General features: G+C 49.3%; 1 protein-coding gene across 5 annotated transcripts in view; it reads right to left on the bottom strand.

Moving 5' to 3' along the window:
* Window positions 1-13,862, bottom strand: part of LOC135532981 (cdc42-interacting protein 4 homolog) — a 117,750-nt gene that overhangs the window by 77,716 nt on the left and 26,172 nt on the right. For 4 of the 5 annotated variants that reach the window (XM_064960402.1, XM_064960412.1, XM_064960416.1 and 1 more), the window contains exons 8-11: window positions 10,930-11,076; window positions 10,183-10,347; window positions 5,479-5,502; window positions 1,622-1,731 (exon numbers count right to left, since the gene is read on the bottom strand). In XM_064960402.1, the coding sequence (XP_064816474.1) occupies window positions 1,622-1,731; window positions 5,479-5,502; window positions 10,183-10,347; window positions 10,930-11,076 (446 nt within the window). The remainder of the gene's footprint in view (window positions 1-1,621; window positions 1,732-5,478; window positions 5,503-10,182; window positions 10,348-10,929; window positions 11,077-13,862) is intronic. The other variant, XM_064960406.1, reaches the window with a different exon arrangement.

Here is a 13,862-nt window from a genome sequence, read left to right as displayed (position 1 = left end):
GAGACAGAAAGAGACAGAGACAGAAAGAGACAAAGACAGAAAGAGACAGAGACAGAAAGAGACAGAAAGAGACAGAGACAGAAAGAGACAGAGACAGAGACAGAAAGAGACAGAGACAGAGACAGAAAGAGACAGAGACAGAAACAGACAGAGACAGAAACAGACAGAGACAGAAACAGACAGAGACAGACAGAGACAGACAGAGACAGACAGAGACAGACAGAGACAGAAACAGACAGAGACAGAGACAGAAACAGACAGAGACAGACAGAGACAGAGACAGAAACAGACAGAGACAGAAACAGACAGAGACAGAAAGAGACAGAGACAGAAAGAGACAGAGACAGACAGAGACAGACAGAGACAGACAGAGACAGACAGACAGAGACAGAAACAGACAGAGACAGAGACAGACAGAGACAGAGACAGACAGAGACAGAGACAGAGACAGAAACAGAGCCAGAGAAAGAGCCAGAGAAAGAGCCAGAGAAAGAGCCAGAGAAAGAGCCAGAGAAACAGACAGAGAAACAGACAGACACAGAGAGACAGACAGACAGAGACAGACAGAGAGACAGACAGACAGAGACAGACAGAGACAGACAGAGACAGACAGAGACAGACAGAGACAGACAGACAGACAGAGACAGACAGGAACAGGACATATGTTACAGAAGAAGGGCGTCTGTTAGAACAAATCAACGTGTCCCAAAAGGCACACTATTCCCATCTAGTACACTACTACTGATCAGGGTCCTATAAGCCCTGGTCAAAGGCAGCATACTATATAGGGAATAGGGCCCTGGTCAAAGGCAGCGTACTATATAGGGAATAGGGCCCTGGTCAAAGGCAGCGTACTATATAGGGAATAGGGCCCTGGTCAAAGGCAGCGTACTATATAGGGAATAGGGCCCTGGTCAAAGGCAGCGTACTACATAGGGAATAGGGCCCTGGTCAAAGGCAGCGTACTATATAGGGAATAGGGCCCTGGTCAAAGGCAGCGTACTATATAGGGAATAGGGCCCTGGTCAAAGGCAGCGTACTATATAGGGAATAGGGCCCTGGTCAAAGGCAGCGTACTATATAGGGAATAGGGCCCTGGTCAAAGGTAGTGTACTATATAGGGAATAGGGCCCTGGTCAAAGGTAGCGTACTATATAGGGAATAGGGCCCTGGTCAAAGGCAGCGTACTATATAGGGAATAGGGCCCTGGTCAAAGGTAGCGTACTATATAGGGAATAGGGCCCTGGTCAAAGGCAGCGTACTATATAGGGAATAGGGCCATGGTCAAAGGCAGCGTACTATATAGGGAAAGGGCCCTGGTCAAAGGTAGCGTACTATATAGGGAATAGGGCCCTGGTCAAAGGCAGCGTACTATATAGGGAATAGGGTGCCATTCGAGACGGACACGATGGGAGAATCTCAATTGGAAACTCCTCGCCGCCTCCTCAAAACCCATTGGTTGAGAAAGCCAGAGGTCCCTCCCCTCTGACCTGAGAGAGGGGAGAACACGCGAGGAGAAAGTCATTTGAGATTCTCCCAGTGATGGACAGAGACAGTAAGACTGTAAGATAGCCGCCGTCACTGTGGTGATGATGTCAGAGTGGCGGGGAGGCGGGGCTACCTCTGGTCCAGCTCCTTTTGAAGTTCCTTGGTGATGTCATCAATCTTGGACTGAAGTCTCTTCTTCCTCTGTTCTGGAGGCAGGTGAGAGAAGTCCTCAGCAGCTGGAGACTGGGGGGGGCGGGCGGGGGGGACCGGAGGGAGAGGGGACCGGAGGGAGAGAGGAGGGGACGAGAGAGGGATGCGGGGAGAGAGAGAGACAATGACATTTGAAATGTTGCGAGTTTAATGTTTACTGTACATTTTTACAGTTTATTATCTAGTTCACTTGCTTTGGCAATGTTAACATGCGTTTCCCATGCCAATAAAGACCCTTAAATTGAATTGAGAGAGGAGGAGGAGGAGGGAGAGAGCAGGTGAGCGAAAGAAAGCGAGAGAGAAAGCGAGATAGATGAGGGTGAGGTGTTATGCTCACACACAGAGTAAAGAAATGTGTTGGACATAAACCTGAGTTAGTGATGAATATCCCTCAGTTATTACCGAAACCGCTTTAAACCCTAAAAACCAGACACGGGTTCTGTTTAAACCCTCAAAACCAGACACGGGTTCTGTCCCAAAGTCTCTCCTTCCTCCTGAAGTGAAAACTTCCACCATATGAAAGGAAATGACTTGTGGGAATATCTTCCATTAGCCCACGTCTCCCCCAATCTACCGCTGTAATAACTAGCCCACGCCTCCCCCAATCTAACACTAATAACTAGCCTACGCCTCCCCCAATCTACCGCTGTAATAACTAGCCCACGCCTCCCCCAATCTACCACTGTAATAACTAGCCCACGCCTCCCCCAATCTACCGCTGTAATAACTAGCCCACGCCTCCCCCAATCTACCGCTGTAATAACTAGCCCACGTCTCCCCCAATCTACCGCTGTAATAACTAGCCCACGTCTCCCCCAATCTACCGCTGTAATAACGTCTAGCCCAGCCCACGTCTCCCCCAATCTACCGCTGTAATAACTAGCCCACGTCTCCCCCAATCTACCGCTGTAATAACTAGCCCACGCCTCCCCCAATCTACCGCTGTAATAACTAGCCCACGCCTCCCCCAATCTACCGCTGTAATAACTAGCCCACGCCTCCCCCAATCTACCGCTGTAATAACTAGCCCACGCCTCCCCCAATCTACCGCTGTAATAACTAGCCCACGTCTCCCCCAATCTACCGCTGTAATAACTAGCCCACGCCTCCCCCAATCTAACACTAATAACTAGCCCACGTCTCCCCCAATCTACCGCTGTAATAACTAGCCCACGCCTCCCCCAATCTACCGCTGTAATAACTAGCCCACGTCTCCCCCAATCTAACACTAATAACTAGCCCATCTCCCCCAATCACCGCTGTAATAACTAGCCCACGTCTCCCCCAATCTACCGCTGTAATAACTAGCCCACGACTCCCCCAATCTACCGCTGTAATAACTAGCCCACGTCTCCACCAATCTACCGCTGTAATAACTAGCCCACGTCTCCCCCAATCTACCGCTGTAATAACTGTAATAACTAGCCCACGTCTCCCCCAATCTACCGCTGTAATAACTAGCCCACGCCTCCCCCAATCTACCGCTGTAATAACTAGCCCACGCCTCCCCCAATCTACCGCTGTAATAACTAGCCCACGCCTCCCCCAATCTACCGCTGTAATAACTAGCCCACGCCTCCCCCAATCTACCGCTGTAATAACTAGCCCACGCCTCCCCCAATCTACCGCTGTAATAACTAGCCCACGTCTCCCCCAATCTACCGCTGTAATAACTAGCCCACGCCTCCCCCAATCTACCGCTGTAATAACTAGCCCACGCCTCCCCCAATCTACCGCTGTAATAACTAGCCCACGTCTCCCCCAATCTACCGCTGTAATAACTAGCCCACGTCTCCCCCAATCTACCGCTGTAATAACTAGCCTCCACGTCTCCCCCAATCTACCGCTGTAATAACTAGCCCACGTCTCCCCCAATCTACCGCTGTAATAACTAGCCCACGCCTCCCCCAATCTACCGCTGTAATAACTAGCCCACGTCTCCCCAATCTACCGCTGTAATAACTAGCCCACGTCTCCCCCAATCTACCGCTGTAATACTAGCCCCCAACTCCCCCAATCTACCGCTGTAATAACTAGCCCACGCCTCCCCCAATCTACCGCTGTAATAACTAGCCCACGCCTCCCCCAATCTACCGCTGTAATAACTAGCCCACGTCTCCCCCAATCTACCGCTGTAATAACTAGCCCACGTCTCCCCCAATCTACCGCTGTAATAACTAGCCCAGTCTCCCCCAATCTACTGTAATCTCCCCCAATCTACCGCTGTAATAACTAGCCCAAGTCTCCCCCAATCTACCGCTGTAATAACTAGCCCACGTCTCCCCCAATCTACCGCTGTAATAACTAGCCCACGTCTCCCCCAATCTACCGCTGTAATAACTAGCCCACGTCTCCCCAATCTACCGCTGTAATAACTAGCCCACGTCTCCACCAATCTACCGCTGTAATAACTAGCCCACGTCTCCCCCAATCTACCGCTGTAATAACTAGCCCACGCCTCCCCTCTGTAATAACTAGCCCAATCTCCCCCAATCTACCGCTGTAATAACTAGCCCACGCCTCCCCCAATCTACCGCTGTAATAACTAGCCCACGCCTCCCCCAATCTACCGCTGTAATAACTAGCCCACGCCTCCCCCAATCTACCGCTGTAATAACTAGCCCACGTCTCCCCCAATCTACCGCTGTAATAACTAGCCCACGCCTCCCCAATCTCCACGCCTCCCCCAATCTACCGCTGTAATAACTAGCCCACGCCTCCCCCAATCTACCGCTGTAATAACTAGCCCACGTTTCCCCCTCCCCCAATCTAGCCCCGCTGTAATAACTAGCCCACGCCTCCCCCAATCTACCGCTGTAATAACTAGCCCACGCCTCCCCCAATCTACCGCTGTAATAACTAGCCCACGCCTCCCCCAATCTACCGCTGTAATAACTAGCCCACGCCTCCCCCAATCTACCGCTGTAATAACTAGCCCACGCTCCCCCAATCTACCGCTGTAATAACTAGCCCACGCTGTAATAACTCTCCCCCAATCTACCGCTGTAATAACTAGCCCACGTCTCCCCCAATCTACCGCTGTAATAACTAGCCCACGTCTCCCCCAATCTACCGCTGTAATAACTAGCCCACGCCTCCCCCAATCTACCGCTGTAATAACTAGCCCACGCCTCCCCCAATCTACCCCAGCCCACGCCTCCCCCAATCTACCGCTGTAATAACTAGCCCACGTCTCCCCCAATCTACCGCTGTAATAACTAGCCCACGTCTCCCCCAATCTACCGCTGTAATAACTAGCCCACGCCTCCCCCAATCTACCGCTGTAATAACTAGCCCACGCCTCCCCCAATCTACCGCTGTAATAACTAGCCCACGCCTCCCCCAATTTACCGCTGTAATAACTACCCCACGTCTCCCCCAATCTAACGCTGTAATAACTAGCCCACGCCTCCCCCAATCTACCGCTGTAATAACTAGCCCACGTCTCCCCCAATCTAACGCTGTAACATTTGTGAGATGTAGTGAACAAGTGCACACTTCAGGAGACAGGAGATATTATTGGGACGCACCCCAGACGTTGAGGTCCACAGTACTGCTGGTTGTTATCTTTGTCCTCTCAACACCTCCAGAGTACTGACTGGATAACATCTAACCGTAACCATAGAAACCCTGTTCTAAACCGTAACCATAGGAAGGGTTACCATGTTAACTACCATGGAGAGAAGAACACCAGTCAGTACTGTGGAGGTGGAGGCCTGGGTTACATCTAACCGTAACCATAGAAACCCTGATCTAAACCGTAACCATAGGAAGTGTTACCATGTGCTTGTCAGCATTTATCCTCTGGAATGTGAGAAGGATGGACACATCGTGAGACACAAACACATAAACAGAAACACACATGTATTGTGACATCTTCAGACGTTGTAAACAAACAAAATGTCCTCATCCACCAATCAGCATTGGGCTTACCTGTCCATCTAGCCCAGGGCTGTCCGATCCTGGTCCTGGAGGGCCCAAAAACTTCTGGTTTTCATCCCCTCCTTCTACTTAGGGACTAATTCACACCTGGGACACCAGGTGAGTGTAATTAACTACCAGGTAGAAACAAAAAAACAGAAGTGTTTGGGTCCTCCAGGAACAGAATTGGGCAGCACTGATCTAGCCAATCAGTCTCTGTTGTTGGAACCTTGGACCCCTGTGACTCACCTGAGTATGCTGGTTACCCAATACACTGATCGGGGACCAGTTTTCCTCCCATAATCCTAACCTGAACCAAGGCGGTGGCCCGTTCCTGTAGGTTCATGCTCTACAACATCCGCAGAGTACGACCCTGCCTCACACAGGAAGCGGCGCAGGTCCTAATCCAGGCACTTGTCATCTCCCGTCTGGATTACTGCAACTCGCTGTTGGCTGGGCTCCCTGCCTGTGCCATTAAACCCCTACAACTCATCCAGAACGCCGCAGCCCGTCTGGTGTTCAACCTTCCCAAGTTCTCTCACGTCACCCCGCTCCTCCGCTCTCTCCACTGGCTTCCAGTTGAAGCTCGCATCCGCTACAAGACCATGGTGCTTGCCTACGGAGCTGTGAGGGGAACGGCACCGCAGTACCTCCAGGCTCTGATCAGGCCCTACACCCAAACAAGGGCACTGCGTTCATCCACCTCTGGCCTGCTCGCCTCCCTACCACTGAGGAAGTACAGTTCCCGCTCAGCCCAGTCAAAACTGTTCGCTGCTCTGGCCCCCCAATGGTGGAACAAACTCCCTCACGACGCCAGGACAGCGGAGTCAATCACCACCTTCCGGAGACACCTGAAACCCCACCTCTTCAAGGAATACCTAGGATAGGATAAGTAATCCTTCTCACCCCCCCTCCCCCTTAATGATTTAGATGCACTATTGTAAAGTGGCTGTTCCACTGGATGTCAGAAGGTGAATTCACCAATTTGTAAGTCGCTCTGGATAAGAGCATCTGCTAAATGACTTAAATGTAAATGTAAAAATGAACCATTAGATACTAATCTAACCACTGATCTAGGACCAGATTACCCTCCTACAATCCTAACCTGAACCATTAGATACTAATCTAACCACTGATCTAGGACCAGATTACCCTCCTACAATCCTAACCTGAATCATTAGATACTAACCACTGATCTAGGACCAGATTACCCTCCTACAATCCTAACCTGAACCATTAGATACTAATCTAACCACTGATCTAGGACCAGATTACCCTCCTACAATCCTGACCTGAACCATTAGATACTAACCACTGATCTAGGACCAGATTACCCTCCTACAATCCTAACCTGATCCATTAGATACTAATCTAACCACTGACCTAGGACCAGATTACCCTCCTACAATCCTAACCTGATCCATTAGATACTAATCTAACCACTGACCTAGGACCAGATTACCCTCCTACAATCCTAACCTGAACCATTAGATACTAATATAACCACTGATCTAGGACCAGATTACCCTCCTACAATCCTAACCTGAACCATTAGATACTAATCTAACCACTGACCTAGGACCATAATCCTAACCGGATCCATTAGGAGGGGAAACACCAAACTGTCCTCAGACCGAGGGAGACTCACCGGTCTGTGCAGAGCCCTGAAGGTAGCAAGGCGGAGGTTTGACAGAACGGTTAAACTCTCTCAGGCAGAAAGAGAGAGGGGCGCGACCCAGCTTAGAGAGGGGGAAGGGGTTATGGGGAAGGGGCAGAGATAGAGGGGTGTGAGACCTGGGGAGGGAAGGACGAGGAAAGGGAGGAAGACAAGGTGGGAAAGGAGAAAACCACTGGAGAAGGAGAGATAGACACCATGAAGAAACACAAAGAGGATTAAGGCTATGAGAAAAGCAAAGAAAATACCCTGAAGAAACACTATGTAGAGACATCAGAGAATCATCACACACAGAGAGAGAGAGAGAGCGAGAGAAAGAGCGAGAGAGAGCGAGAGAAAGAGCGCGAGAGAGAGCTCTTTGAATTGAGAGGGAAAGAGACATCGCTAGAATTGTCCCCTCAGGTGTAAGAGGGGAGCAGAGAGGTGTGGAATGTGTCTGTGTATAGAGGGGGGCTGATTACCCAACACTAAGAACTAGCCCCTGACCAGGCTTGTCCAATCACAGAGAGGAACAGAATGCTGTAGCCCAATGACAGAGAGGAACAGAATGCTGTAGCCCAATGACAGAGGAAGAGAAGAGAGATGGGTAGAGGACGGGAGGGAGACGAGAGATGGGTAGAGGACGGGAGGGAGACGAGAGATGGGTGGAGGACAGGAGGGAGACGAGAGATAAGAGAGATGGGTAGAGGACAGGAGACAGAGAAAAGAGATGGGTAGAGGACAGGAGACAACAGAGAAGAGAGATGGGTGGAGGACAGGAGACAGACGAAAGAGAAGAGAGATGGGTAGAGGACAGGAGACAGACAAAAGAGAAGAGAGATGGGTAGAGGACAGGAGACAACAGAGAAGAGAGATGGGTAGAGGACAGGAGACAACAGAGAAGAGAGATGGGTGGAGGACAGGAGACAACAGAAGAGAGATGGGTAGAGGACAGGAGACAACAGAGAAGAGAGATGGGTGGAGGACAGGAGACAACAGAAGAGAGATGGGTGGAGGACAGGAGACAGAGAAAAGAGATGGGTAGAGGACAGGAGACAACAGAGAAGAGAGATGGGTGGAGGACAGGAGACAACAGAAGAGAGATGGGTGGAGGAAGGGAGGGAAAGGCTGGTCGCCCCCTGGTCTATTGTACCTGGCTCTTCTTTCTCAAGTGACAGAGCTTAGTGCACGCTTTGGAGTGGGGTAGTGTAGGGTGCAAGATTCATCCGTGGGCCGGTCGTCTGAGCAGATGGTCGAAGGGCCGAAACGTTATTATAATAATAACAAAAATAAATGTGTACCCAGTAGACCGTCCCCCAGTAAGACAGAGAAGAGACCGTCCCCCAGTAAGGCAGAGAAGAGACCGTCCCCCAGTAAGGCAGAGAAGAGACCGTCCCCAGTAAGGCAGAGAAGAGACCGTCCCCCAGTAAGGCAGAGAAGAGACCGTCCCCAGTAAGACAGAGAAGAGACCGTCCCCCAGTAAGACAGAGAAGAGACCGTCCCCCAGTAAGGCAGAGAAGAGACCGTCCCCCGGTAAGGCAGAGAAGAGACCGTCCCCCGGTAAGGCAGAGAAGAGACCGTCCCCCAGTAAGGCAGAGAAGAGACCGTCCCCAGTAAGGCAGAGAAGAGACCGTCCCCAGTAAGGCAGAGAAGAGACCGTCCCCCAGTAAGGCAGAGAAGAGACCGTCCCCCAGTAAGGCAGAGAAGAGACCGTCCCCCAGTAAGGCAGAGAAGAGACCGTCCCCCAGTAAGGCAGAGAAGAGACCGTCCCCAGTAAGGCAGAGAAGAGACCGTCCCCCAGTAAGGCAGAGAAGAGACCGTCCCCCAGTAAGGCAGAGAAGAGACCGTCCCCCAGTAAGACAGAGAAGAGACCGTCCCCCAGTAAGACAGAGAAGAGACCGTCCCCCAGTAAGGCAGAGAAGAGACCGTCCCCCGGTAAGGCAGAGAAGAGACCGTCCCCCGGTAAGGCAGAGAAGAGACCGTCCCCCAGTAAGGCAGAGAAGAGACCGTCCCCGGTAAGACAGAGAAGAGACCGTCCCCCAGTAAGACAGAGAAGAGACCGTCCCCCAGTAAGACAGAGAAGAGACCGTCCCCAGTAAGACAGAGAAGAGACCGTCCCCCAGTAAGACAGAGAAGAGACCGTCCCCGGTAAGGCAGAGAAGAGACCGTCCCCGGTAAGGCAGAGAAGAGACCGTCCCCGGTAAGGCAGAGAAGAGACCGTCCCCAGTAAGACAGAGAAGAGACCGTCCCCGGTAAGACAGAGAAGAGACCGTCCCCAGTAAGACAGAGAAGAGACCGTCCCCCGGTAAGACAGAGAAGAGACCGTCCCCCAGTAAGACAGAGAAGAGACCGTCCCCCAGTAAGACAGAGAAGAGACCGTCCCCCAGTAAGACAGAGAAGAGACCGTCCCCCAGTAAGGCAGAGAAGAGACCGTCCCCCAGTAAGACAGAGAAGAGACCGTCCCCCAGTAAGACAGAGAAGAGACCGTCCCCCAGTAAGACAGAGAAGAGACCGTCCCCAGTAAGACAGAGAAGAGACCGTCCCCCAGTAAGACAGAGAAGAGACCGTCCCCGGTAAGACAGAGAAGAGACCGTCCCCGGTAAGGCAGAGAAGAGACCGTCCCCGGTAAGGCAGAGAAGAGACCGTCCCCGGTAAGACAGAGAAGAGACCGTCCCCCGGTAAGACAGAAGAGACCGTCCCCCGGTAAGACAGAGAAGAGACCGTCCCCCGGTAAGACAGAAGAGACCGTCCCCCGGTAAGACAGAGAAAAGACCGGTGTACAGTGTAGTGTTCAGGGTGCTAGAACATACCTTGTTCTTGTGGTTGAAGGGCCACAGTTTAGTGCATATTTTAGGGTGGTTGAGGCTGGAGTCTGACGTAGGTTAGTGTGTAGGGTGTAGTGTACATACCTTGGTTTTCTTGTGACTGAAGGGCCACAGTTTAGTGCGTACTTTAGGGTGGTTGAGGTTGGCGTCTGAGGAGGCTGGTTTGATACCTTGGCTGTAGTCTTCAAAGTCCACCTCAGCCGGTCGCTCAAAACCTGACTTGTGTTGTTCTATAAACCGCAAGGAGTCCTGAATACACACAGGACATGGCAAGTGAGAGTGTGTGTGTGTGTATGCATGCTTGCGTCCTTGTGTATGTGTGAATATGCATGCTTGCGTCGATGGGTGTTAGCACCCGTGTGTGTTGGTGTGTGTACATGCTTGTGTCCGTGTGTGTGTGTGTTGGTGTGTGTTGGTGTGTGTGTGTGTGTGTGTGTGTGTTGGTGTGTGTGTGTGTGTGTTGGTGTGTGTGTGTGTTTTGGTGTGTGTGTGTGTGTTGGTGTGTGTTGGTGTGTGTGTGTGTTGGTGTGTGTGTGTGTTGGTGTGTGTTGGTGTGTTGGTGTGTGTGTTGGTGTGTGTGTGTGTGTTGGTGTGTGTGTGTGTGTGTTTTGGTGTGTGTGTGTGTTGGTGTGTGTGTGTGTTGGTGTGTGTGTTGGTGTGTGTGTGTGTTGGTGTGTGTGTGTGTGTGTTGGTGTGTGTGTGTTGGTGTGTGTGTGTTGGTGTGTGTGTGTGTGTTGGTGTGTGTGTTGGTGTGTGTGTGTGTTTTGGTGTGTGTGTTGGTGTGTGTGTGTGTTTTGGTGTGTGTGTGTGTGTGTTGGTGTGTGTTGTCACCTGTTTGCCGTTGGTGTTCCGCCCTGCCATACTGATCCCGTCCAGACATTTAGTGATGATGGGTAAAACCTTCTTCTCTACCTCAGCAAACTGACTGTAGCCCTCTGCCAAGCACCTGATACGCCGCTCATCCATATCCTGCAGCTTCTACACACACACACACACACACACAATATATACACACACACACACAAAAACAGTCCTGTATAACTGAACTTGAGGCGACACAAAATTCAGTCCCATTCAAAATTCATATTTTCGCTAACCCCTAAACTAAACCTATCCTTAAAGCCTAGCTCCTAACCCTAATTCCAACCCTAACCCCCTAGAAATAGCATTTCACCTTGTGGGGGACTAACAAAATGTCCCCAGTTGGATCTAATGTTAGTTTGTTTACTATTCTAGTAGAGACTTCTGGTCCCCACAAGTATAGTTAAACACATCCACACACACACACACACAACAGTACAACAGTTTGGACATTCCATGGTTTATTTATTTTTTACTATTTTCTACATTGTAGAATAATAGTGAAGACATCAAAAAATATGAAATAACACATATGGAATCAGGTGGTAACCTTAAAAGATGTAAACAAATCATAATATATTTTATATTTGAGATTCTTCAAAGTAGCCACCCTGTGCCTTGATGACAGCTTTACACACTCTTGGCATTCTCTCAACCAGCTTCATGAGGTAGTCGCCTGGAATGCATTTCAATTAACAGGTGTGCCTTGTTAGAAGTTAATTTGTGGAATTTCTTTCCTTCTTGATGCGTTTGAGACAATCAGTTCTGCTGTGACAAGGTCAGGGGGGTATACAGAAGATTTGGTAAAAGATCAAGTCCATATAATGGCAAGAACAGCTCAAATAAGCACAGAGAAACGACGGCCGATCGTTACTTTAAGACATAAAGGTCAGTCAATCTGGAAAATGTCAAGAACTTTGAAAGTTTCTTCAAGTGCAGTCACAAAAACATCAAGAGCTATGATGAAACTGGCTCTCATGAGGACCGCCACAGGAAAGGAAGACCCAGAGTTACCTCTGCTGCAGAGGATAAGTTCATTAGAGTTACCAGCCTCAGTTATTGCAGCCCAAATAAATACTTCACAGAGTTCAAGTAACAGACACATCTCAACATCAACTGTTCAGAGGAGACTGTGTGAATCAAGCCTTCATGGTCAAATTGCTGCAAAGAAACCACTACCGAAGGACACCAATAAGAAGAGACTTGCTTGGGCCAAGAAACACACGCAATGGACATTAGACCAGTGGAAATCTGTCCTCTGGTCTGATGAGTCTACATTTGATATGTTGTTTCCAAACGCTGTGCATTTGTGAGATGCAGAGTAGGTGAACGGATGATCTCTACATGTGTGGTTCCCACCGTGAAGCATGGAGGAGGTGGTGTGATGGGGTGCTTTGCTGGTGACACTGTTAGTGATTTATTTACTATTCAAAAAGGCACACATAACCAGCATGGCTACCACATCATACTGAGCTTAGTGGGACAATCATTTGTTTTTCAACAGGACAATGACCCAACACACCTCCAGGCTGTGTAAGGGCTATTTGACCAAGGAGAGTGATGGAGTGCTGCATCAGATGACCTGGTCTCCACAAATCACTCGACCTCAACCCAACCCGACCCAATTGAGATGGTTTGGGATGTGTTGGACCGCAGAGTGAAGGAAAAGCAGCCAACAAGTGTTCGGCATACATGGGAACTCCATCAATACTGTTGAAAAAGCATTCCAGGTGAAGCTGGTTGAGAGAATGCCAAGAGTGTGCAAAGCTGTCATCAAGGCAAAGGGTGGCTACTGAAGAATCTCAGATATAAAATATAATTTTGATAACTTTTTTGGATCCTACACAATTCCATGTGTTATTTCAGAGCTTTGATGTCTTCACTATTATTCTACAATGTAGAAAATAGTCAATATTAAGAAAAACCCTTGAATGAGTTTGTGTCCAAACCTTTGACCGGTACTGTGTGTATATTTATATACAGTTGAAATCGGAAGTTTACATACACTTTAGCCAATTACATTTAAAAACTTAGTTTTTCACAATTCCTAACATTTAATCCTAGTAAAAATTCCCTGTCTTAGTTCAGTTAGGATCACCACTTTATTTTAAGAATGTGAAATGTCAGAAAAATAGTAGAGAGAATCATTTATTTCAGCTTTAATTTCTTTCCTCACATTCCCAGTGGGTCAGACGTTTACACACTCAATTAGTATTTGGAAGCCTTCAAATTGTTTAACTTGGGTCAAACGTTTCGGGTAGCCTTCTTCATTTGGAAGACCCATTTGCGACCAAGCTTCAACTTCCTGACTGATGTCTTGAGATGTTGCTTCAATATATACACATCCTTTTCCTCCCTCAGGACGACATCAATTGTGTGAAGTGCACCAGTCCCTCCTGCAGCAAAGCACCCCCACAACATGATGCTGCCACCCCGTGCTTCACGGTTGGGATGGTGTTCTTCGGTTTGCAAGCCTCCCCCTTTTTCCTCCAAACATAACGATGGTCATTATGGCCAAACAGTTCTATTTTTGTTTCATCAGACCAGAGAACATTTATCCAAAAAGTATGACCTTTGTCCCCATGTGCAGTTGCAAACCGTAGTCTGGCTTTTTTATGGCAGTTTTGGAGCAGTGGCTTCTTCCTTGCTGAGCGGTCTTTCAGGTTCTGTCGATATAGGACTTGTTTTACTGTGGATATAGATACTTTTGTATCTGTTTCCTCCAGCATCTTCACAAGGTCCTTTGTTGTTGTTCTTGGATTGAGTTGCACTTTTCGCACCAAGGTACGTTCATTTCTAGAAGACAGAACGCGTCTCCTTCCTGAGTGGTATGACGGCTGCGTGGTCCCATGGTGTTTATACTTGCATACTATTGTTTGTACAGATGAAGTGGTACCTTCAGG

The sequence above is a fragment of the Oncorhynchus masou genome, chromosome 5, assembly GCF_036934945.1.
Source record: "Oncorhynchus masou masou isolate Uvic2021 chromosome 5, UVic_Omas_1.1, whole genome shotgun sequence".
Taxonomy (NCBI): Eukaryota; Metazoa; Chordata; class Actinopteri; order Salmoniformes; family Salmonidae; genus Oncorhynchus; species Oncorhynchus masou.
Note: the sequence above shows the minus strand (reverse complement) of the source record. Positions and strands in the feature narration are given on the sequence as shown.